We start from the raw sequence: 27,063 nt of genomic DNA, 5'->3' as shown, positions 1-27,063 counted from the left end.
GAAACCATGTGTGGCCCCTGATCAGCACCTTAGCTGACCTGGATTCTGTGCTAAAGCACCTCTTCGCATGCACTGACAGGGAGCCTAAACTCTGCGCTGAGAATTCTGGGATCAAGCATCTAAAATTCAGGGGTCAAAATACACATCCCCTGCTATCCAAATCCTTTCTGGGATTTAATTTCAATCTGCCATGACAGCTGATAGCTACATTGATTAAATACTGGAAAGCTAAAATATAAATTATTTTTTATTTGTTTTATAAAGACAACTTGTATATAATGTCATAATAAATCATTTGCAACTCATGTCCAAGACAAAATTTAAATCATTTTAGCATTAACAGTGCACCATAAATGGCAGTATCCCCATAAAAGTATCCAGGTAACAAAACCTACTTTCTTGGAATTGTACAACACACCGGCAATTAAAACCTGACCCAAAGTTTTGGGTGTTTGAATATTCCACAAATAGAACAGGCACAGAACAAGCTTCTTTTCTGTTTTTAGTGAACAGAATAGAAAACAGTACTTTTAAACACTTCAACTCCACATTTGCAGGTCTGTTGCATGCACCAATTCCTTAATAAATTTATACAGTACAAAGGCAACTTGCATACAAATAGCTAGGTCCTTTGATTTCTATACATGTGTAACCCTGACAAGCTGCTTAAGCATGGAAAACAACATACTGGTTAATTCTACAGAGACTGGAGTCATGCCCAGCCACTACTGCCTGTCTCACTCTCAGTAGCCCAAAGAATGACACATATGTTTTTGCCTAGTTCTGCACAAGGTAACTGGTGCTATTAACAGAGAAACTTTGACCTTGAGTGCTTAAAACCAAACAATAACAACAAAAAAAAAAGACCAGCAAAAATCTTTCTAGGCATGTATTTCAATAGATAATGGAAATGGAAGAAAGTAGACACAGTACAAATCATACTAGGTGATACTCAGGCTTCAATCAAAAGTACTTTTTTTAAACTTACTTGACAACTAAGATTTTAGCTACTGAATGACAAGATTATTCCCCCCCCCAAACAGCCTAAGCTCCCAGTATCAAAATATATCCATAGATACATTGAACAGTAAGTACATTAGGCTACTCTGGAGAACAAGTCAGTAAGATTTTTTGATTATCACACTATAAGACACTTCAGATAATCTTCAAATCAGCAGGTTTCCAATATTCAGAACAATATATTTGTGAGTACAACATTAGGTGAATTAAGTTACCTTAGACAGTATATCCAAAAATCTATGATGTTCAGATGAAACGCCACACCTTGACAGATTAACATACAATCCTTCCTTTAAAGTTATACAGTTTGTAAACAGATGTAGCAACGTTTATGTATTAACTTTATTAATAATAAGCTTGAGATTCTGTAAAAGGTACTTACTGAAGGTTTATTCTTTTAATAAAAAGCAGCTGACAGTCTCAGCATCTCACAACATTTAAGATGAAGCAATACCTTTCTCTCAGTGTTCAAAGTACTCAGTACTCATCATACACAGTTTTCCCAGTGAACATAGTTATTTTCAAGCATCTTCTAGAGATCATCTATCCATTGATTTCTTACACAACAGACATGAACAAGCTGTTGAAAAAAATCCTTTAGAGATCCCCACGGCTTTCCTCATCCCCCAAATTCTGAATCCCAAATAACTTATGGTAAAAATACAAATTCTGTTTTGGACGAAAACATACAAAATATACACTCTGTAGTGTGTGCACCCAAATATCTCGATTGTCAAGCAGTTTGACGAATATGCTTTCTTGATGTTAGAGATGAGAGTGTGTTTCACTGATCTTTGCTGATCCCATTTTTTGCCATCTTTGGTAGTCGTTTTCCCTTTGTATAAGCGTGGTACCAGAAGTGGAGAAACAAGACCAAAAACAAAGAGCCATACACCCAGATAATAAACATGAAAATTGGATACTGGTATGGACAATCATCCATGAAGTAGATTTGTACAATATGGCCTGTAATCAAAACAAACTGGACCTGGAGGAAAAAAGTGAAGAAAATAAATACTTTTTAAATAAATATCAGCCTTACTACAGAAGCACAACTTGCCTACTCTCCCTCCTGGGGGAGAGCTCTTTTTAAAACTGACAGAGATGAACCTTTAAAGCCCCTCTTCCAAATGTTACTTTACTGAAAAACACTTCCATATAGAAAAAAAACAGAAGTCCTGAGACAAACTGAATTATAAGCAGCACTGAGAAACCCATACTAGGCAAATGGGAGTCTGCCCTGGCCAGTTCTGAAGACAAGAGATGGGAGATACTGTTTGACTAGTGGAGAATGGGAGGCTCCTTTAGAAAAACTAGCCAGAAAAACCCCACCTGACCAAAGAAAACCACACACATGGAAATACAACAATTACAGGATTACAGAACATGAATTCCCACCTAGCCCACATACTAGCATGTGACATGGAATACTTCAGGTCCCAAACAACAATTTAATGGACAATTACAAATAAAAGTTTCCAAATGAACTCAAAGTTAATAATCCACTGGTAGTTTTTCTGAGACAAAAATACTAAGCTATAAATATTCAAGCTAAATAGTTCAGTTTCACCTGGTTATATGAGCTATTCCATTAACACCAGACCTGGTGCAAGCAGCCAGCCATGACTGCTTCTCCCTGCTCCTTTCCCTCCTCCATCAGTATCCTTGCTCAGGCCAAACTAATGGTTAAGCTGGAAGCTAAATTTTGAAAATTCAGCTGTTAAAAAGGCCAGGCATGACAAAGCACCCAGAGTGGTAACCTTCTGAATGTGATCCAAGGCTAACAAAACACTTACTGTAATTACTGCAAGGGAGAGTTTTAATGCTCTGAAGTTAGAGAGAAGCAAGTTCTCTAATCACACATTTTCTATAAAAGAACAGACATGAAATTCTGAAGAAATACTTCTTTTTCCCTTTTGTTACTACTAGCCATATGTAGTCTGTACATCAGTTTTGTTTCCTTGGTGTAACCTACATTCTAATCATTTCCATAGAGGCAATGAGATTTGTAAATATATTTACCAAGTGCTGCATACCTGAAAAGCTCATGTGTCTAAATCTGTGATTATAGTGAATACTGAAGTCAGCAGATTTAAGTATATAACTGAGGAGAGCTCACTCTCATTTCACTCAAACTCAGGTAAACCTTGTACCAATTGTAAGCTACACACCTGAACATAACTAAAGTACAAATGTACTGCATTAATTATGTGTTAGCTACAATCAGCTTTGAGAGGTGTTTATATCAAACAAATTACTCACAAGTTGCAAAGTGGTCATGTATTTTTTCCACCACAAATATTTATAATAGGCTGGTCCCAAAGAACAGATTCCATAATATGTGTACATGACAACATGGACAATACAGTTTAGCAGTGCATGAAATGTTCCCAAACCACCTGCAATAAAAACAAACACAGTACCAGTATTATTGCACCAGGTATTTAAAAAGCTACCTCAGGTCCTAGTGCTTTGTTTTGGGGTAGAAAAACCATGTACCATAAACCCTATAGGCTTTGATTAACCCACAAGGTATTTAACCTGAATTGAGTTGACACCAATTCCGTGGGATCATATCAGTTTCTGAGCATTTCCAAAACAACAAGAAAACCAAGGTGATTGAATTACCTGTAAAAGATTTTAGTGGAATTTTTTGTTCTTTTGGTTCACTTTTTAAATTGTTTTTTATTAAAACATATACATGATGGAGATTCAGAGAATATAGTAGAAACAGTGTTACTCCTGTTTTACACCTGTTTGCTAGACATCACACTGAACTTTGCAGAACTCTAAAGGATAACTAATAATTCTTTCCCCAACACAGATTTCCAGATTCCCAGGGAAAGAATCACAATTTTACATAGTAAGTTTTTGGAATCTTGACCTAAGTGAGGATCTCACAAATCCATCATCCACCACAAATTATTCTTAGAGCAAAAAGGAAATGTAAGACCAAGTAGCCCTATTTATGGCAAACTCATGACTGAAACAGGTAAGATACAAACATTTCACAAAGGAAGTAAAGAAATACTTTTCCTTTTCCATTGGATCAACTATGGAGTTAAATGATCCTGCTCAAAATTGTGTTAATTTAATGAACACCAGAAATTATAGGTAATAATGATCCAATAAGTGGCAGCCAGCAAAGTATTTTTAAAAGAAACATGAACATGAAAATACCAAGCATCAGAAGAAAGCGAGATGAAAGAAAAACAGACATTTAGAGAGAGGGGAAAGAAAAAAAAATAAGCCAATTTTCCATTAAGTACCACTCAAGTTAAAAAGAAAACATCTCTTGTGATTTTAGTAGCTCACACTTATCTTCCATCTTGATAGACCATAACTCCCCCTGCCGTGACTGTAAACTTTCTTTGAAACTTAGCTATTTATATTTTTAAAAATAATTCAAGTGTTCTTACAATTCAAATATATGTACTTCTTTTGGCTTGCACAGTGAATATGGAGGAAAAAAAAAAAACAACAAATAGTTAAATCAGAACAAAAGGAAAGAACACCCAACTAACAGTACAAAAATATGCCTCAAAAAGCACCACCATATATAAGCTCCATTTTATAATCCTCTTGTTTGAATCAGAGAAAAAAAGGAGGAAAAAAAAAAAAATAAATCGAAATCTCTATCCAAACCCATTGTTTTTTTTACCAGGTTGAGTATTTGATCAGTGCCACCATTTAGAAGGACAGATAGTGATGAAACTGAATACATGATAATCATCAGCAGGACGGAAATTTTTGGAAAGAAAATTAAGGTATCAAACAGAACAATATTTGGAAAGATTAGTGTAAAGATAAGCAATACAGCTGTAGGAACAAACACAGCTCTGCATATATACGAATGACTATTATTAGCAGAGAACAAAATGGTTCTTGCATACTTTGCTGAAAGTATTTGTCAAATTATCATATGGGAAATCTGAACCTGATGCAAAATCAGAAGCCTGTAGCTGGTATATTGATCTGATGCCTAGATAAAAGGCAGAAAGTTAATCACCTATAAATGGAAACTTTTTTGAGATTGAAGAGGAGGGATTGTTAGTTGTTTGTGCTTTTTTGTGTTTTCCAAACACACTTAACTGTATGCTGAGAAAAATACTCACAATTTCATCATTAACGAATTGAAATACCAGTTACTCAGCAAATTTGAAAAAGACATGATCAAAACACCAGATTCCTATTAACAATAACTCAATAAATCTAGCAGAAATGTATTCTTCTATATACTAGGAAAATCTGCACACCAGATATGTTCAAGAGTCCATCTACCAATTCTATGGACTGCTTCCACTTGTTTCTTTTGTATTCATGACAGATCAGATTTAATAAGCAATGGTTCTCTTCATCAATTTGTCACCCATTTTCTGGGGGGAAAAAAAAAACCTCACAAAAACCCAAATGTGCCAGAGAACATGAGTGAAGAAACATGTAAAACCCTTCTTTTTCAGGGGCAACCCCCCCCCCCAAAAAAAAACTAAAAACAAACCCACAGCCTCACAGAGACAGATTGCTAAATGACTGCATTTCTCCACTCAGTGCTTATCAGGCTAATCTCACGGCAACCTTTGTTTATTAATGGTGCACACTAATATTACAGCACAGGAAGATGTATGCATAGACATATAGAGCAGGAAAGGAGAAAGTGAAGATAAGATGGGAGTAGACAAATACTTTCAATTCAGTACAATTCAAATAAGTTTCTGTAGTCAGCAAGATCCATAAAAATGTTTCTGTGGTTTTGTGAAAGTCAAAGTATGGGATGTAAATATGCCCAAATTACACTACCTGAAACCAGCAAAAATAGCTACAAAGGGGGACAAATGGCTCTGATGTCATTTCAACAGTCACCTGCCTCATGTCTTCCTTAGCACTTCTGATTTTGCAGTCATGTCTCTGCATATGTTAAGTTCTCTTTCCTTCTGCACCCTTCACCCCCCCAAGAAAAAACAACACTGCCCAAAATACTGTCAAACAGGAAAACTGAGTATTCCCCACCCATTTAAATAATTATGGTGATCTCAGATGCTTCATGAAATACCACAGACATCTAAATTTTAAAACATCAATGTTTGCAAGGTTTTTTTGTCTAGCATAGTTAACTTTTACTATCAGAAGATATGTACAACTTCAACTCTCTCTCCACTACCTGCAGCAAATTTGACTCCAAACCACCAGGTCCATGGCATGATGGAATGATGAAAGACATGCAGGAATGTAACTTGGTTGTTTTTCTTACGCAGCACAAAAAAAATCTGAAACAGATTTTTAATGAACAGAATGTTACAGTAGATAATCAAGCTGAACATACTTAGAGAAAACTATGCATTAGTGCTAGCTGCCCACTACTATACATTTAGCAATTCTTCAGTCAGTCTTGGAAGAAGAGGAGAAACTGAGGCTCAGAAGATGCAGACTAGTTTCCAAAAGTAATTAAATTCGCATGTAAAATTCAGCTATGGCATCTCAAAAGCCAGAGCAATGTTTGAAAGCAAATGTCCAAGGTTGAACCATCACTTACGTGTGCAACAGACAGCATAAGATGGACTTGCTTAGATTGAGAAGTATCTAGAAGCACCAGATTTTAAGTCCCCTGAGCTACTAATGCAAGGCCATTTGGGAAAATTAGCCAAAGGCCTAGCACCAGACACAGAAAGCAGAAAATATCTGGTTAGAAAAAAAGCACTTTTTTTATGAACACTGACTTGGTTATCCTTGGAAAAAGACAAAGTTGAACTGAATATATGCACATCTTCTAGTTATATTGATGGGACACATTTTAAAGGACAGACATTGAGGGAAGTGTAAACGGAAGACAGGGCAAGAAAACTGTGTATGAAGTCAGGTCATGCAAAGGGGAGTATCAGATGGCAAGCAAATATATACAGAAGAAAAGAAGTCTGGTGTGTCAGGGAAAACATTTGGGAACAACTGACTTAAATACAGCTAAGAAATTATTTTTGCAATAAATTCAAAATGCTGCTGAGAAAAAAAGTACCTGATTGGGTAGATTAAAACAAAACAAATTAAAAAAAAAAAAAAAAGATATTTCAGGCCCAGGACTAACTAAAAAGGAACAGTCTAACCAGTGGGTAGGTAAGTAAACAGAGGACTAAACTTGTCAGGCTTTTCCAGTTTTAGCATTCCTGGCCCTTCCATTACCATTCCATTTGGCTCAGTCACTTAAGATCTTCCAGCACTGAATCATGAGTATTTGCAGATGAAAGTTAGATGGCTAACTTTGCTCACAGGATGTGTAATATCCTAACTGCTCATGAGACAGCTCCTGAATCACCACTGCTGTGCCCCACAGAAATTAAATCAGAGCTGATTCCAACACTCTGAAGCTGGCTTGAGAACAGCTAAGCCAACCCTATTACAGAATCAAAGAATCACGGAAGAGTTAGGATTGGAAAGGACCTTAAAATCATCAAGTTCCAACCCCCCTGCCATGGGCAGGCACACCTCACACTAAACCATGTCACCCAAGGCTCTGTCAAACCTGGCCTTGAACACCGCCAGGGATGGAGCATTCACAACTTCCCTGGGCAACCCATTCCAGTGCCTCACCACCCTCACAGTAAAGAGCTTCCTCCTTATAGCCAAACTTCCCCTGCTTAAGTTTGAACCCGTTACCCCTTGTCCTATCACTACAGTCCCTAATGAAGAGTCCCTCCCCAGCATCCCTATAGGCCCCCTTCAGATACTGGAAGGCTTCTATGAGGTCTCAACGCAGCCTTCTCTTCTCCAGGCTGAACAACCCCAACTGTTAGGTGTTGGTCTCAGGGAGAGGGGAAGCAGATGCTTGCTGGTGGCAAGTGAGGTCTGCAGGCTGTTTCAATGCATTGCTGCTCAGACTTAAAAAACGGGTTAGAGTGCCAGCCTGACACCAAACACATCTATAGTCATGACCTTCAAGATATACACAGGAATTTAAAGCAGGTATGTATGGCAAATTTATGCTGCATCCAGAGCTGCTGATGCAAATATCCTGAATGTGGAAGAAAAAATGTGAAGATGACATGGAAAAGATTCACCATGATAGATGTTCTTTTATCTGCAGTGTTGAGACAGCACTGCCATAGCACAACAGGTTAGTGTACTCGGCTGTTAAACAGCCAAGTTATCATGGCTCCCTAAGTTTTTAAAGGTGTGTTCCATTATTAACATTTTTCCTGACAATCAATAAATGACAGTGTAATGGGACAATAAGATGAGAACAGACAGTAAGGGTAAACACCTTGACAGTATTCCACTGATTGAAGACTGAAGTCCTAAATAAAAATCAGGTTATGCTTCTCAGTCCCAACAGCACCTGTTCTTCTACTGTGAAAAGGAAACATCAATACTTCTTTTATTAGGCTATAAATACTTACAGTGTCCAATAATTCAATGAACTTGGAAAAGTAGTAAAGCCAGCAAGTTCGTACCATCTGCAAGAGTAAAAGCCAAAAATTGTTAAATTGTAAGAGTCATAAATAAAACTAAGCAGCTGCATAAAAAAATAAAGTATATAAAGAAAAGTAGTGGATGAGTAAGCGGTATCACAAGGAATGCACTAAATGTTTAAATATACAGTTTGTTTGTTTTTTCTTTAAAAACACAAAACATTTAATCCTGAAGGAATTTTAAAACCAGGAGAAACAAGCCAACAAATACATTGACTTTTTCTTTCTACCAAACAATGAACCCCTCCAGTTAATTCACATTCTCCACATTATGCAAGAGGCTATTTCCATTTAGTGCATTCCACTCTACTGCAATGCATTTGGTTGTACAAAACCCATTTCTAAACATAAAGTCAGTGTAGCATAACAATTAAGCTTTGTGTTTAGCGACTTACTCTCAGAGCTGTAGGTGACCTCGAGTAGTCAACAATATCACACCGGAATGAGTACCCTGTGGCCCAACCCGACATAAGAAACTGAAGCAAAAAAAAGGGAAAAAAATTAAAAATTTAATTACTTCAGGATTAGTTTCGCAATCACTAAGCAGAAGCAGAAAACAATATTAAAAACTTGTTGAATTCACACCCATGTCCATCACCTACCTCTGTGTGGGCTAGCTACCCACTAATCCTTCGCTGTTGCAAATTAATCAATTTCTAACCCCAGGACCACACCTATAGACAAGAACTTTCCTCCTACACCCATAATTTCAGCACTAGTAACTGAAGAGGAGAAATAGCTGCATCTCAAAACCAGTGCTAAAAAGGCAACTTACTGTATAAATCAGACCACAAAAACAAAGCAAACATTTTGATAGTTTTTGAAAATTGCTATCACAGTCAACCACCTTAATACCAAAAAGAAACTAGCACAGCATCTTAATGCTGTAAGAAAACCAGCACAACAGAAAAATATGGCTTGATATTATGAAAGACAAGGAACTGTATATTTTGTATCATAGTTTTAAAATTTTCCTTAGTTAAACAGCATGATTCATTTAGTCTTTCACCGATATAAGCAATGAGAATTAGGGGTTTATAATCAAGAGCATATGCATGACCAAAGGACTGTCTGTAACAAATATAACTTAATCTTTTCTCTTGGAATAAATTAAAGCTTGGCATCCACTAGGACTACTCTATCTATTCGTAAAGTGTTTCTCATCCATTGATCATCATCGTCCACTCATGCATGATAGCAGGGAGGTTCAGCTCTCTTAAGAGATGGATGGGTTTAGTCCATTTAACTTCCTAGAAGAATCAGTTGCTTAAATAAAACAAGATTTGAAACACCACCCAGACAGCACAATACTAAAGCACCCACCAAATGGCTTAGTTCCAAAATCAGCTTTCTGCTGAGCACCAGACAATAGCAGAAATTCAATCCATCAACACTCTATCCAAGCATTCTTTCATGAAATGGTAACATGGAACTCTGTACAGCAGACTAACTGAATTCTGTGTCAGTACCAGACATTAACAGAAGCTTACTACTGTTTTTCGGTCTTGAGGGTTATACCAAAACCAACCTGGCACTAAATCACAAAAGCTCAGTGATTTTTCAAGACAAAGTCTAAAGAGCAAACATGGACATCTTGCCTACCAGTTTCTCCAAAACAACCATGACACAAAGCAGCTGCTCCTGCACTGCCTTTAAAGTGCTGTTAAAAGAAATGTCACATAGTTCATTGTTAAATCATGATGAAATTTATGCAAATTGAGCTAACAGAAAGGTATCCTGCCAATTTGGTGCAATCTGACAACTTTTCATTACTAGTTTGCCAAACCTGAAATAGCCACACAGACATATTTAACACAGAGGGTCAGTACTAGCGATGCTTCACCAAAGAAATGTATGAGACTATCATCATTCACACTATTCCTAAATAGCTGCACTTTAAATACCAAGCAATCAAAAAAAAAATATGCCAACAAAAAAAAAACCCAACCAAAACATCAACAACCAGCCAAAAAAAAAAACAACCAACAAAAAAAAATAAACTCCCAAATATTCACCCACAAACACCAAAACAAAAGAACCCAACCAACCACCAAAAAACCCCAACCCAACCAAGCAGAAAACTCAGCAGACATTAGCTGTCTTAAGGATTAAGGCTGCAAATTAAAGATTCTACCTAAGTTGTACCTTCAGTCTACACCAAAGATTCTTAAGTCATTCAATCCATAACACTATACAACTCATTAGGATTTCCAAAGTCTAATATTTTGCTTGAGCAATGAACTACAGCAAATCTCAATTCCTTTTTAGACAACAGCATTTGCTAGATTTGGGTAAGGAAAAATTAATGTTAAAGACTTTCTATGTTTGGGTTTTGGGGACAGGGGTGTTGTTCTTTTGGTTTTTGTTTGGTTTGGGGTTTTTTTCTTGTTTTGGTGGAGTTTTGGAATTTTTTATTTTTGGGGGGTTGTTTGGTTGTTTTGGTTTGTTTTTTAAGATGAAGACTAGATTTTGTTAACTTCTGTCATTTAAAGGGCAGATCCATCTGAAAATTATTTGATAGCAAATATACCCCATACAGTGTTTGAAAAACAGTCTTGATTATGATGCGGTAGGACAAAAATAGTTACAACAGACTAAGGAAAACATTAATCTGCTTTACCTATTACAGCCCAGGGAAATTAAGTAAGTTATGAGAATTTTTAATTTTTTAAATTACATATAATGACACATAAGATATTTTACAATCTTTCCTTCTAGGTATGACTTATTCCCCTTTTTCAAGTATCACCTGAACTAGTGTAGTATATTGCTTGGAGAAATATAATTACAGCAATCAGAATAATAGCTTTTTGAGAAGTGCAGAGTGGGAATTTTGTTAATAAATTTAAGAGACGTTAGTAGTTAGCAACACAAAACATATAAATACATTACAAATAAAAGTAATACTTACTTCATAAGTCATATATAGGGAGAGGGCCACCACACTAAAATTATAAAACGCCATTATCTGCCTCAGTTCAAAAGGTTTCTTATTTTCCATGATTCTGGGTCCCAAAGAAGTGACAAAATAAATGTAGGTTACGACGATAAAGGTTGTTGGAAAAGGTGAAGACATGAGTGGCCATCCTTCCAGCCTTGGATCTATAGGAGGGGAAGAAGAAAAAAAAAGACAAAAGTCAGATCTTTCCAGGACTTACTAAATCCTAAACCAGCTACAGAAAGGTAATTAATTCTTAATAGCTTTTTATTTTCACTGATCATGTTATTTTATTGTAACTGATCATGTTTCATTGTCCATCCATCTCAAATCCATACTGACTGGATAACAAGATTTAGCACCTGTAGGATTCAACACTTCTCTGCATCAACTCCTCACATACAGAAGAAACAGAATCATGAGTGGCATGACTAGGGCTCTCCATGAAAATGCTGTGCTTTCACAAATGAATGGGGCTCAGAGGGCAGCGTAAGAAGGCAGTGTACAAGCAGATCACCGAGGCTGCTTTTCCATGTGAGAATTCGTTCTAGAAAAGCACGAACCTTATTTCATGGGTTCAAGTCACAGGGAGCAGCCACGCTTTTCAAGATCCTTGAGCTTTAGAAGCCGCATGATGTTAAAAATAGTAAGCAAAAAGATTTTAAAGTTCAAAGACCTTCTGTTCCATAAATTGGTATTCATAGTTTAGTATTTGAGGTTTTGTGCCTTTCACTGCAGACACGTCGTCACTTTACAGCACCATAAAACACACTTTCATATTACAAGCCTCCAAACAGCAAAAATGTTGCCAGCTTCTGTCCAGTTATCCCAGACAGAAGTATTGCAGAGTCCTCCTCCTATGCACATCCCACTCCCTCTCCCTGCAGCTGAGGCTGGCAGGCACTCCTAAGCTTCACCACAACACCAGTGCACCCTATTGTGGCCCATCACTGGGTTCCAGCTCAGCAAAGACTTCCATATTTCTCCATAAGCAGGAGAACGGATATGTGCTTCGTGTTCTTTTAAAAAAAAAAAAAAAATATATTAGTTTTAGTTTTTAAAAACCAACTTTTGGAATATTAATTTCTGAATGACCCCAAACTTAACACATCATAGAATGGTTTGGGTCTGAAGGGACCTTCAACAGTCATTGGGTTCAACCCCCAGTGATTCAGTAAACTGATGCTTTCATTTTGTAGCTGTATTTTGGGGGTGAAATTATACCATTGCAATTTTCGTTAAGTGCTTAATTCATCGCCAAATGTCCGAAGTCTGTGATTGTTCAACCTACAGCATTCAAGCAACATACCACCTAAGATACCTTCTGATTTTGTTTACAGCCACTGGAAGTTTTAAAACAGGTTGAGGAAGAAAGCACATATTATAATGCAGCTCAGTCTGTCATGTGCCCAGCGATGCTGCCCACAGACCAACAAGGATTGTGAAACACATCACTAGGCTCCTGTATGTGTTGAACTGCAAGAGAATCACCAGCTCTTCACAGCTGACTGCTTTTTGTGCATCCACCCCTTCCACTACTACTACCAAGATTATCCCAGTGGTCTTCCCAGCTTGATCCTGACGAAACAACCTCCCAACAGTTTGCCATGAAAAGCCAAACAGAAGCACTGCTAGGCAGGGGGATAAGGAACTCAAATTCTGAAGTCATGTACACTGCAGCAGAAATGCTCCACTATCCAGCTCTATCCCAATCCACTTCACCCCAGGAGTCACACTGATAGAACTCCCTTCTCACTTGTATGCTGTGGCTCTGCAGAACAGGACAAATGGTTCTCAGCTGTACTGGAAAAGATAAAATTGTAATTTTATTGAGCAAACCTTAACTGCTTCTCAGGTTTTCCCCAGGAGTCAGCTAATCCCTGTCACTATGTGCCTAGCACAGTGAGGAACATGTCTCTTCTACTGTGACAGATGATCTCAAGTCTGGGGTTAAGACCCATCTTCATCTTTTTTTGGCAAGTATTCAAACTACAGAACAACAACATTAAAGCACAGTTTCATATCTGTTACCAGCTGCAATAAAAGACTTTTTCAAAACAGAATTGTGTCAGAGTTAATTACTTTGAGGATTAATTTTTGAGATACTGTGACTTAGCAAGGTTTTTATTTATTTTTTTTTTACTTTGCAAAAGCAAAATACCACACACCTAGCTCAATTAAGTGAAAAACACCATTATTTGGTAATGAAGAAGAATTAAACCTTTGCATTCAGAAGCACAGAAAAAAATGTAAATTGTACAATTCAGGTAAGCCAGAAATTATTACAGAAGAATCACTGTCTGCGCTTAATTCAGTCTAAGGTTAAACCCATAAACTTGATGGGTTTCGAGTTTTTTTTCTTTTTTTAAATGCACAAAGTAGCCTGTTCTCCATAGTTCAGAATGTCAATAGGTAACTCGGTAATTCTTAGAAATATTTACAGGAAGACAAAGCTACTTTAAGTTGATAAACACTATACCTGGAACATCCACGCACTGCTATTCAGAATTATTGAAAGTTAATAAGTTTAAGACTTAAATGACTCACCGGCATCTTTAATCCATTCATCATAGAGTAGCACAGCCTTTGATGTCAGATTGCTAAAGGCCATTTTCACTTAAGATTTTATGATGCTGCCTGCAGGAAAACAAACCAAAACAGAAATACGGATTTTTATTTTTTTTTTAATCAATAAAATAAAGGTCAATAAAGCGGTTTGGAAAGGATATTCAGAAAACAGAAAGGAAAAAATATAGGGGGCCAACAGAGCACCATATGTGAAATACAGATCAGGGAGCTTTTACTCACCACGTCACACTATGCTTACAGCTAATTTATAGCTGAGCTGTTAGGTACAACAATATGACTTTGTAATCTCTACATACCAAACAAGATGGTTCCATGCTCTAAAGTGTTATCTCAAGAAACCATGCTGTGTTAACTATTACAGTTAAGGGGTAAATATAAAAAGCAGCTGCTTAAGTTCAGTTTTATTACATCTCCACTTGACAGACCAAGTCACTGTTATGAGATCAAGTTCAGCTTTCCAACATTTAGTGTTGAAAATGTTAATATTTCTAACCAAGAAGTATTTCTAAGGTAGGTGGGAAGGAAGAAAGGTGCCAATATGTCTGCATACTCCTTTTAAACACAGGAGCTATGCTACAATTTGCATGCAAATCACACCCTGATGAATCAACTGTTTCCACACCAGGATCATGAAGTGTCATGGTACCACTGGTAATATCATTAACTCAAGAGAATTATCTAGCATATCCAGTTTGCCTGCAGCACCACCTACATATGTAAAACTTTTCAGAGAAGTATGTTTATATGAATGCTGATTTTTCCTCCAAAATCAAATACTAATCAGCCCTGCCCTTGCCTCATTCCACTTTTCAAAAATCCCAAAACATTTGAAGAGTGTCTCTCCTATTCCCACTCAGGATCTCACTTTGCCATATGACTTCCCTCTATACCCCTGTGTAATCCTCACACTATTTAGTCACACCTTTGTTAGTCCAGGCTGCAGCACACCTTGATAACCAGCTCCTTTGCTCACACTGCCCTTCTGCATCTCCTTCAGACTAAGGCAGATGGAGGTTTGGAGAACCAGTTCTAACCTCATGATGGTAATGCATATCTCCTCATATCTCCCCACTGTCATCTTCTTACTTATCCTTACCTTAACACTCCAGAAGAACAATTTCACCCTTATCTCCATGTCTATAAGCACCCTCCTGTTCACTGCCACTTCACAGGAGTTTTAGGTGCCTCAAAAGTACACAACACCCACCCTTCATCACAAGATGCAACACAGACAAGCTTCTCTTCATTAGAGTTCATCTGACCTACCTTTTCCCAGTTCTCACTTTGCCAGCAACCAGTTCTGCTTGCACCTCCTGTGTGTCTGCTGAACATCTGAAACCACCACCAATTTTGTGTCCAGAAAAATATTCCCTCTCTTAGTCTTTTTAAAGTTCACATTTTCCAGAAATACCATCCTCCAGTATCAGCATTTCCCAACTCAATGTCAATGCCTTTATGCTGACCATTTTCACATGCCCTATGTTTATATTACAATGTTTGCTACAAAGCTCTATATTTATGAAGGTGCTGACAAAATAAGAAGCAGCATGGGATATCCTCTTCCTTTTCTAATGGAAACTTAAGTGGCCCTCTTCCTTTTGGGACCAGCAATCACATGACACAAAAGATTTTATGGTTAAAGACAAATTAAAAATATCCCTGCCATTTTGCTCCATAAACGAAATTATAAATTACATCAAGCATATGTAAAACCAATCCTGTTTTGTACACAAGTATTTCAGACTGCCCAACTACGACAGCCAGGCATCTCAGCTGTAACTGGTGCTGAGGGAAGTGTTACAAAATCTGTACTTTGTAAATACTTATTTCAGTAATTACATTGATTTCAATAAGTTATCTTTAAAATCCAGTATTGTCATTTCAGTCTCATGAGAACAGTCTATCAAGAGACAAGAAATGGCAAATAGAAGGTACCTTGTTGAGGAGTTATGAGAATATTCTACCAAAGTCTACAGGCACCCTGTGCAGAGCATGGCTCAATATTTATTAAATATATGCACTGAATACAAACATTATATTTAATCAATTCTTCAATAATAAAAATAGTTCACTGATTTCACTGCCAGTCAGTTTTCTCACTCTCATCTGATGGTGTTACTGGAACCCAGTCAGACCAGCTAGCTCAACATGCTGACCAAAACCTAAATGAAAGAAATAACCTACTGCTTCAAAACATGCTTCCAAAAATCCAGAACATTCTGTATGAATGCTGGCTCAAAAAGAATTGCCATTTATTATGTGCTTTGGGCATTGATTGACTTTTTCTCCCTTTTACAGTACAAACCTCTCATCCTGAAAACTGCAACCTCACAATTAGACAGTTCTTTACATTTATCACTTGACTTGTTGACATCATTTTATTTTTGCATTAGAAGTCCGATTAATGTTCTGTCAGTGTTTAAACAGAAACTCTTATGACTGCAAGGGACTGGGACCTAATGCAAGCTTTTTACTCAGAACCAGCCTACTTCCAACAGATTGCTTCTGCTGCAGGCAGCAGGTGAAAATAGCAAATCTTCACATTTCCCAGCCCCTGCTATGCTGATGGAGAGGCATTTGTCCCACCTCCCCTGACTCCAGCATTTGTAGTTCTTCCCCCTTTAAAACATTTCACAAGAGCTAAGACATCCTTCAAGGCTCTCAGCCTTCAAGATTTCTTTTCTGTTCATAACCAAGCAAGGAAGCTCCACAGCAGATGCTAAACTTTTTCTGGAAGTTTCTGCAGTTTAGTTACTATCCTAGAAAGAACCATGCACCAGTCAGAAAGCAGCCACAGCCTCAACACAGACTGACTGATCAATTACCTTGAATCTGAAGGTAAACAAACTACAATAAGGTAAAACTATTTTAAGAGTAGGGGTAATGTCTGCCAGAAACGCAGTGCTCTTCAGAACTTTTCTACAGTTAAAAGATTCATTTTAAATCAACTTTCATACATAACACTACTACTTTGCTTTCAATGTGCTTTACAATTCTACTTGTTTTCTTAATTAGGTACCTAGTTTTCCCTTGGAAGCCCATTTCTATGAACAGATGTTTGCATTACACTGCTAGCATTTCAGGATTCTTTCTTTGTTAACTATCGACAAGTAGGGTTGATTGCAGCATGAAAAGTATTTTGTCTTATCCTGTTACACTTAGTTCACAAATTCATATGTACTGGAAAGTAATCGTTTAAGGCTTGTTTGTTTTTTTTAATAGATGCATAAAAAACCCCCACATGCCACACATAAGATAAGCAATTAGCTTGTGCTTCAACAAAAAACCCACAACCTTTTATAACAACTGCTTTTTTACAGTACAACACATTGTTAAGGAGTAACCTGCTAACACTTTGACCATAATGCAATTTTCCATAACACTTAGCAGTTTTGAAGTCTACAGACCCTATCCTCTAATATGAGACTGGAAATATTTGGCCTGTAGGGTAAAGACTTTGGGGCAGAGAAGGACACTTGATAAATATACAACTTTAGCTCTTCATTACGTAAACTCACCTGAACATTAATCGTTTGTATAACCACAGTTTCATTAGGAAAATAAATATTTAGTTTTCATACCTTTTAATGTACTTACAGAATCAGCACATCAGCATTTTTATTTCCAATATTCCACTTTCTGTTTTTAACAAAATTAAAAAATGCAACTAAAATGCACTAACACTAGGGAATTTTATTCTTAAAATAGAGTGTCTAGAAAGTTCACATTCTCAGAATTAGGGAAGTCACAAACCAGATTCATTTTCAAAATCAGGTTCTTTTAAATGACATATTGGAAGAAATTTACATAAACTTAAAAAAATGCACTCATGTAACTTCGGTCTGCTTAGCTTGAAAAGTTCTTTAGAACACAGATGCAGTTCTCTCAAGGATATGCATTTGGAAAACAAGCCCTGAAATCACCCCAAAAGCATATGCAATGTACTCAGCTCTTACAAATAAATTAGGGCTATTTTTCTTTTCTATATTTTTATTTTAAAATGCCATTGGAATAGTAATATTGTTCACCTAGGTTCAAGCCTGCTGCACTAACATAATTTCTGAAGGCGTCTTTAAACAACTGTATCCTTACCATTATAAAAATAGGGAATGTAAGTGAGGCAAAGGAGAGAAATGCTAAAAGACCAAAGTAATTTGCTGGACTCTGGTCCCCTGCAGCTCAGCAGACAGCTGAAAGAGACCACTAACTGCAGTTAAGGCATCCAGCTCGGCAGTACCAGTTTCAAGTGGCACTACTACTTTTACTGAGGAGGCAAAGGTAGCTGATAAGATCATTTACACAGCCAAAAATGCCACAGATACCACACCAAACTATATGTGAATGTCTCATGATGACAAGTAGTATGTAACAAGTTGCTGGAAGTGCTCAAGTTCAGCTAGCACACAAAACTACTAGTGATTCCTGTTATGGGAATTACTGGTATGCCTCAAACATTCCTTATTTTAAATGAGAACATGAAGTTTCTCACATTCCTTTGCTTAGCCCACACGACAGATATTTGCCATTCTTGATGCTCATTTATTCCCCCTACATATTTTTTAAATATTAAAACAGATACCAAGATTTGCTTTTAAATAATAATTCTACAAGTGTTTTGTGTTGATGGCTACTGAACAAAACAAGCAAACAAAGGAACTTGTCAAAAAACCCAAGTAAAGTGAAACAATATAATGTAAGCTCTGTCACTTCAGAAAACAAATTCCAAAACTCAGCAGGAACTTAAGAATTTGCACTACAACTTGCAAAGCTAATCACGAGAAAGACAAAAAAGCTACCTTTACAGGGACCCCTATATAACAATACAGTTCAAACTTCAATGAAATAATTTCCACGCAAGGCAGACCCCACAAGCAAAGGTTCTGGAGAATTTGAAAAGCAGGCAAGCAGGTAATGATGGGGGCACCCTCCACCCCAGAGAGCCCACTGGAAGACGGGGAGAGTCTGTAGGAAGCATTGACTTACACAGGTCTGATTTCAAAATGTTAGCTTAAGAAATGACAGTAATACTGGCTTACATATTCAGGCACAGTTATGAAACTTCCATGTTTCAGAATCACTTGGCATACTTTTGTTAATTCTGCTCTTGAAGTTCAGAGGGTAATTAAATCAAGACATTTCACAGATGGTATCTTAAGCTTTACCTGGGAAATACCAGCTCTGCCCTTCCTATTTCCCACGGCTGTGTGCCTACATAATTGCTGTTACTCTAGCTACATTACTCCCATATGCCATTTGGCAAACAAATACAAACTGCCTTACATTAGACGGGTTACTCACCTATATTCTGCAACAAAGTTTTATACTTAGCTGGATGCCTCCTGTTGTTGGAGATTTCATTCAGAGAAGTTTCTATTATCTTCCCCATCCTTCATGCCTTCTGTCGACCACCCTTTTGAAAAATTCATCTCTTAGGCAAATTGGTTACATCCTGCTCAGCATTTGGTGGCCTTTTCTTCTTTGCTAATGTTGCCGTTTAACACTGTTGTTCCTGTCAGATGGCAGTTCTGCCCAAGTAAGTGACAAAAGACGGCAAGATGACTCTATACTGCAGAGGTACTTTGAGAAACTTCCAAATTTTGAGAGAGGTACTAGTTGCTACCTTCATTAAATTTCAAATTCGGTTTCTGAAGCCAGTCCGTTTTAAAACACCAACCTTAATTCCTCCGAAAATGCATCAACAATCTCTGCACGTACGTTTTAGAGTAGACATGAGGGAGAGAACAGCAGATTTTAAGACAAATATAATTTCCTTTTTTAAAAAAGTGGACATCCTAAAAACAGGTTAAAGAGTTTTAGAAACTATATTGGAACATCTACTTGTAAAATCACTCATTGGCAGTATTCAGTAACAGATCAACACATTTCTGTAGACATCCTTACTGAATTATTTACACAGTATCTCTTTAATGATCTGCTTTTTAAACTAGCATCAACTCTCTCATTCACTTATGTGAATCGTCTGTTAGCAGCAGAACTAGTGAAAACACGTTTCATTTCAATCACACTTCCGACTGGTTTTCTGCCAGACTAATGGATTTCCTATTCTGATCTTGCACAAAATAAAGCCCAGTTTGTATTTCTTTCCACACCTGCCTATAAACTGTTAAAAGAACTGACACTGTAGACTTCATAGCAAAGCTGAACATTGGCAACAGGGACAAAAAAGCTGCTTCCTGTGAGAAAACTTTCAGGAGTACAGCCTCATTTTGTGCCCAATGCTCAGCCAGAATCATAACAGCATTCCCCTGGTTCACATACACTGATCAATCACCAGCAATAGCTGAATGGGGAAGCTTCAGTGTGCAGTCCGACAACATCACTGCTGGCAAGTCTGGCAGCTGCAGGATGTGTCACAGCAGCTCAAAGCTTAGTCTTCTGGAAAAATAAGCTATTTTTCAGCCAACCTGCACCCAAAAGCATTGAGGTTCACACAAAGTAAACACTGAGGTAAAAGAAATGCAATGCTGTAGGCATCGAGAAAGGTGACACTAACAATCCTGTCTTAGATCCCTTTAAGCTGATAGTGAAATCATGTAGGAAAGACACAGGATTATCATGTCCAGTCCTGCTTACTCATAGACAATCATGTACTAGATCTGTTGAAGCTTACACACTGTACCACAACAACTCATCACTCTGTCCATCACAAGCCACATGGGACACTACAACATGACAGCCACAGCCACAAAAATTACATTGGGCTACAGCAAGGCAGAAAAAGATCTGGCATCACCAGCATCTTAAATGCAACACTAGGTGTTGCAGTGACACATGCAAAAATGATCTCAGGGATTGATGTCCTACATCACATAGAAAGACACATCAAGTCCAAACAGTCCCTGCAATCATAGCCTGGAAGAAAGTTTCTTTATAAGTGAGAACCCAGTTCAAGACCTGAATGCAAGTTACCAGTTTAACTCAAATATGAGAAAATCTCTGGGCAGGCCCCTGAAAAGATTCCCAGTGTCAGTTGGGACATGAACACCATGAAATTAAGTGTATCTTCCCCAGTTTTCTCTCCCTCACCATGTTCCCAATGTTTTAGAGGAAGGCAAAAAGATAAGCAGGCAGAAAAAGCTCCTTGACTTTTAATATATTACTAGTGCTCCCCTGTCTTTACAAAAACTCTTTACTTCAGCATTTCCATATCAGACATCTTGCAGCCAACTAGTCTCACCTGCCTACTCCTGTGCTGCAGTGAGTGGCTCCTTATCCTGGGTTCAGCAGTAGCAGTAGTTTTTTCTCCTTCTTAGTAGCTGGTGCAGTGCTATGGTTTTGACTTTCAGCCTGGGAACAGTGCTGATAACACCAATGTTTTTAGTTGTTGCTCAGTAATGATTACTCCAACCAAGGACTTTCTGAGTCTCATGCTCTGCCAGGAAGGGAAGCTGGGAGGAAGCAGAGACAGGACACCTGACCCAAATGAGCCAAAGAGGTATTCCATACCACAGCACGTCATGCCCAGTATATAAATTGCGGGCAGTTACCCGCAAGGGCTAGATTGCTGCTCAGGTCAGGCTGCGTATCGGTCGGTGGGTGGTATACAGAGCGGCTGTATTCTCTTTCCTTGTCATTATTATTATTGGTGGTAGCAGCAGTGGTTTGTGTTATACCTTAGTTACTGGGCTGTTCTTATCTCAACCCGTGGGAGTTACATTCTTCCAATTCTTCTCTCCATCCTTGCAGGAGCCGGGGGAGGAAGAAAGGAGGGAGTGAGCAAGCGACTGCATGGTTCTGAGTTACCGGCTGGGCTTAAACCATGACACTCCTGCACCCAGCCAAGGGCAGAAGCTCTTCTCGCTGGTCCCACAGTGCATGATTTGCACTCCTTTGATTCCTGCTCAGTGACGCCAGCTCAGGAAGTGAGCCCTGTGGCACATATCACACGACAACTTTCACCTATGAGTCAAAATAAGGTTCACATAGGATGTAATTATTTTTATTAATGCAACTTCCATTAGCTACCGATACATCATACCCTTACCAAATACCTTAGGGAAAGTACTCATTCAGTAACTGGTCATATCTGACCCAGGTTAATCATCTCCTTACCTAAAGGTCTTGAATAGATTCTCCTTATCCCTATTTGCTTACTATGTAACTAGAAAACTTTGTGCAGCATTTCAATCTTTCTTTCAAGACCAGATCAACTAAGGCTTGGGTCACTTCAAACAGGTTTTCACAAAATGAGAAGCAGGGGCTAGACAGCAGTAACACAATCTAGTATTTTCAGCTGTGATACACAACCATGTTAACTCCTACATCCAGTACTCCCCATTCATTCCTACAAGCCAGCATCTTCATAATAAGGTGAGCTTTACCCATTCTGGGTTTTATTTTCCCTCTACAGTAGAGACAGCTCTAATTTAAGACTTGTTTACAGCTGTGGTGTTTCTAAAGTACATACACATGGTTAGTAACAAAGCAAACCAGAATATAAAGCTCTGAAGTAGAAGATAAGGAGTGGAACTCACCTGCTCTGCAATGATAGCGCAGCCTAAACTTTTAAGACAACTTACAGGTAAGCCCTAAAAAGGCAGAGGGAGTGCAAATGATAACGAAATACTTTGAATGAAAGGTCTCAAAGATGGCTGATAACATCAAAGGTTTGTGTTTTATGAGACTAAAAATGAAGGGGCACCCACAAACTAGGTCTAATGACATTTAATTTCTTCTCACTGTGGTGGTAAAGATTACTTGTTTTGAGTACATGCTGTAGTTACTTGTATGTTCTGGTAAGACTCTTCAACATTCTACAAGACAGATAAAAGCATTCTCGTATCAGTTATAGAATCATAGAATCATAGAACAGTTAGGGTTGGAAAGGACCTCAAGATCACCAAGTTCCAACCCCCCTGCCATGGGCAGGGACACCTCGCTCTAAACCATATCACCCAAGGCCTCATCCAACCTGGCCTTGAAAACTGCCAGGGATGAAGCATTCACAACCTCCCTGGGCAACCTATTCCAGTGCCTCACTACCCTAACAGGAAAGAATTTCCTCCTTACATCCAATCTAAACTTCCCCTGTTTAAGTTTGAACACATTACCCCTTGTGCTAGCACTACAGTCCCTAATGAAGAGTCCAAATCAATACCATATCAATACCTTCCCAGTACACCCGACAAAGCAGGCCACAAGCAACACAATCTCAGCTAATGTTGCCAAGGTCTGTGATCAGTCTAAAGCTCTCTCTCTTTACTTCTTGCTGCTACCACTAACCAAAGTCTGTATCATTGCTGAACCTCTGGGCAGGATGGCTTAGAATTGATTCTGGTTATTAGCAATATTGCTTATAGCTATCTGCCTGATTAAATTCACTCATGTCAAAATACAAAGGGACATGAGTAAGACCGTCCCCTTCCTTCAGGAGCAAGCTGAATCACTGAGTTGGCTCTGTCATCTATCCTCATTAACAGTTAAGAGTTACTGCATACGACTTAACTTCATATGAGAAACTCGTATATCCCATTAATTACAGTAGAAGTAGTTTGCTACGAAGGACCCATAAAGAACTTAGTTTGTGTTTATCCATCACTTAACAGAACAGTGACATAAATTGTCATTAAATAACTAGAAGCAGGGGCTAGACAGCACTCCATAGAAGTTAAGTAGAAAGAGATATGCAGAGCTAGACTTCACCCTCCAGAAAAGAATTCTTAAAACAAATGGAAACAAGACTTGTTACAAAGGTAACATCTTGACAATCTACAGGAATGGAAAAAACCACACAAGCCTTATTTCCAAAGGCACCTTAGAATCATAGAATAGTTAGGGTTGGAAAGGACCTTAAGATCATCAAGTTCCAACCCCCCTGCAATGGGCAGGGAAACCTCGCTCTAAACCATATCACCCAAGGCCTCGTCCAACCTGGCCTTGAACACTGCCAGGGATGAAGCATTCACAACCTCCCTGGCAACCTATTCCAGTGCCTCACTACCCTCACAGGAAAGATTTCCTCCTTATATCCAATCTAAACTTCCCCTGTTTAAGTTTTAACCCATTACCCCTTGTCCTACCACTACAGTCCCTAATGAAGAGTCCATCCCCAGCATCCCTATATGCCCCCTTCAGATACTGGAAGGCTGCTATGAGGTCTCTACACAGCCTTCTCTTCTCCAGGCTGAACAGCCCCAACTTTCTCAGCTGATCTTCATATGGGAGGTGTTCCAGTCCCCTGATCATCCTCGTGGCCCTCCTCTGGACTTGTTCCAACAGCTCCATGTCCTTTTTATGTTGAGGACACCAGAACTGCACACAATACTCCAAGTGAGGTCTCACGAGAGCAGAATAAAGGGGCAGGATCACCTCCTTCGACCTGCTGGTCACACTCCTTTTGATGCAGCCCAGGATACGGTTGGCTTTCTGGGCTGCAAGCACACACTGCTGGCTCATGTTCATTTTCTCATCAACCAACACCCCCAAGTCCTTCTCTGCAGGGCTGCTCTGAATCTCTTCTCTGCCCAGCCTGTAGCTGTGTCCAGGATTACCCCAACCCAGGTGTAGGACTTTGCACTTGGCATGGTTAAACTTCATGAGGTTGGCATCAGCCCACCTCACAAGCGTGGCAAGGTCCCTCTGGATGGCATTCCTTCCCTCCAGCGTATCAACTGAACCACACAGCTTGGTGTCATCGGCAAACTTGCTGAGGGCGCACTCAATCCCACTGTCCATGTCAGCGACGAAGATGTTAAACAAGACCGGTCCCAACACCGATCCCTGAGGGACACCACTCATTACTGGTCTCTAGCTGGACATTGAGCCATTGACCACAACTCTTTGTGTGCAGCCATCCAGCCAGTTCTTTATCCACCGAGTGGTCCATTCATCAAATTGATGTCTCTCCAATTTAGAGACATCAGGATGTCGTGGGACAGTGTCAAACCCTTTACACAAGTCCAGGTAGATGACATCAACTGCTTTACCGCTGTCCATCAGTTCTGTAGCCCCATCACAGAAGGTCACCAAATTGGTCAGGCAGGATTTCCCCTTGGTGAAGCCATGCTGGCTGTCACCAAGCACCTTGTTGTTTTTCATGTGCCTCAGCATGCCTTCCAGGAGAATCTGCTCCAAGATTTTGCCAGGCACAGAGGTGAGACTGACTGGTCTGTAATTGCCTGGGTCATCCATTTTCCCCTTCTTGAAAATGGGGGTTATATTTCCCTTTTTCCAGTCATCGGAAACTTCACTTGACTGCCATGATTTTTCAAATATGATGGCCAGTGGCTTAGCAACTTCATTCGCCAGCTCCTTCAGGACCCGCAGATGGATTTCATCAGGTCCCATGGACTTGTGCATGTTCAGATTTTTAAGATGGTCTCGAACCAGTTCCTCTCCTACAGTGGGCCCAAGGTCTCCATTCTCACAGTCCCTGCGTCTGCCTTCCAAGAGTTGGGTGGTGCGGTCAGAGCCTTTGCTAGAGAAGACCGAGGCAAAGAAGTCATTCAGAACCTCAGCCTTCTCCAAATCCTGTGTAGCTAGTTCACCCGAGAGCTTCCTGAGGGGGCCTACGTTCTCCCTAATCTGTTTTTTATTTACCTTCTAAGTAAGTAATCAATGGCAACATACCTGTAGCTATCCAGCACTGCAGAAAAATAAATACAGAAAAATCAGACCATAAATTTCCACCTGTGGCAGACAAAGCCAGACAGACATTGTCGTCTTTTGTAACAGGAAAACACAGCAGAAAGGAGTTTCATAGGAAGGGGAGACAAAAAAAATACAAAATTACCTTAAGAACACAATACCTTAAGAAAGAAGGGATGTGCAAGTAAATTGAAAAAAATCCACCATTTCCAAGAAAAGAAGTATTTTTCTACACTCCCATCTTGCCTATAGCATACACTTAGCTACTGTCACTGCAGCTGCCATGACAAAATGACATTGCAAAGTCAAAGTCATTTACAGAACTTTTACTGGATCATCTGTAGTCTTGCTGGATTCAGATTACTGGTAAATAGTAATGCTGGTAACACCGCTGTGGAGTTCCAAAATACTATTTTGTTCACTCTTTAATGCAGCAGCTTACAAAAGCTGAATTGCTCCCACACTGCTTTTATGCTGATGTGGACTGATTTCCTTTACCATTGTTTCCCACTGCCTTGTACTTGCTCCACCTACCCACCCTCTGGGTCCTAGGCTGATATCCTAAGCAGCAAAATAACGCATTCTTTCTGCTCCAATTTTGATTGTGTTGCATTAGGCAGGCATAAATTTTAAAGGCAGCTGACATAGACCTGACATCCTCCCTTACTAGCACCTCCCTTTTCTTTAAGCTACCATGCAACATAGCAGACATGCTGTTGAACACTGTATACATCAGCAACTGCACCCTCCCTAGGAGGCTCTTCCAAAAGAAAGCTGGAACCAGCTGTGCCAGCACCTTCTGCAATGACCCGCACAGGACAACCATGAACTTTGGGAAGCTTGACACAGGCGAAGGCTGCACAGAGGGGAGATGGCTGAGCTTTAGGGTGATAAAAGCCATTTTAAAGGAAATCTCTGCTAAGTGTTTTTAAACTAGTCTCAGAACACTCTCCCCACCCAAGGAAATGTGTTGACAGTATCATAAAAAAAGCTGCTGCTCCCAAGTTCAATCTTGGCACATTAAATACCGTTACAAATGTGCTTTTTGGCCTGTTCCAGGAAGCTACTGCACTGCCACATCCTAAATCTTTCCAGTCCAATCGGTACAGCTGCAGTTGGAGGTTCCAAATCACTGAAGGATACGCAATGAGATATAAAGGCCTTAGGTTTGGGGAGGTTTTGTTGTTTAAATCAACATTCTTCAGCATGATGAAAAGTCCAGTTAATCACTACAAAACATACTCCTATGAGTATCAGTGTCAGACAACCCACAAAAGTACGTCATACTGTTGTTTGGAGACTCAGGCCTCTCAGCCAGAACAACTAAACACAGCAGTAAGAACATGAACAGCCTTCAAATTTCTCCTGACACTCCTGTTTTTTCTCCTGCATTCCAAAGATGATCTCTTAAAAAAAAAAGAGAAATAATCAGTTTATACTTGACCAGAGTTA

The 27,063-nt window shown here is 39.0% G+C and overlaps 1 protein-coding gene across 2 annotated transcripts; it reads right to left on the bottom strand.

Moving 5' to 3' along the window:
- Positions 1 to 229: 229 nt before the first annotated feature.
- On the bottom strand, positions 230 to 25,802 carry ELOVL7 (ELOVL fatty acid elongase 7). 2 transcript variants are annotated; one of them, XM_061351156.1, is made up of 8 exons: positions 25,594 to 25,802; positions 13,963 to 14,052; positions 11,389 to 11,579; positions 8,873 to 8,953; positions 8,406 to 8,462; positions 6,179 to 6,284; positions 3,283 to 3,419; positions 230 to 2,008 (listed from the first exon to the last, which is right to left on the bottom strand). In XM_061351156.1, the coding sequence occupies exons 2-8, from the start codon at positions 14,024 to 14,026 to the stop codon at positions 1,805 to 1,807; spliced, it is 840 nt and encodes a 279-aa protein (XP_061207140.1). In that variant the 5' UTR covers positions 14,027 to 14,052; positions 25,594 to 25,802; the 3' UTR covers positions 230 to 1,804. The 2 variants fall into 2 exon arrangements, with proteins under 2 accessions (XP_061207140.1, XP_061207138.1); XM_061351154.1 differs by lacking the exon at positions 25,594 to 25,802 and having other exon boundaries at positions 13,963 to 14,325.
- Between the last annotated feature and the right edge of the window lie 1,261 nt (positions 25,803 to 27,063).

Source organism: Neopsephotus bourkii, unplaced genomic scaffold (genome assembly GCF_033783945.1).
Source record: "Neopsephotus bourkii isolate Nb327-2 ecotype Australia unplaced genomic scaffold, CSIRO-AGI_Nbou_v1 NB_559, whole genome shotgun sequence".
In the NCBI taxonomy this organism is placed as follows: Eukaryota; Metazoa; Chordata; class Aves; order Psittaciformes; family Psittacidae; genus Neopsephotus; species Neopsephotus bourkii.
The sequence above is the reverse complement of the archived record's forward strand: the minus strand, read 5'-3'. Positions and strand labels throughout refer to the sequence as shown.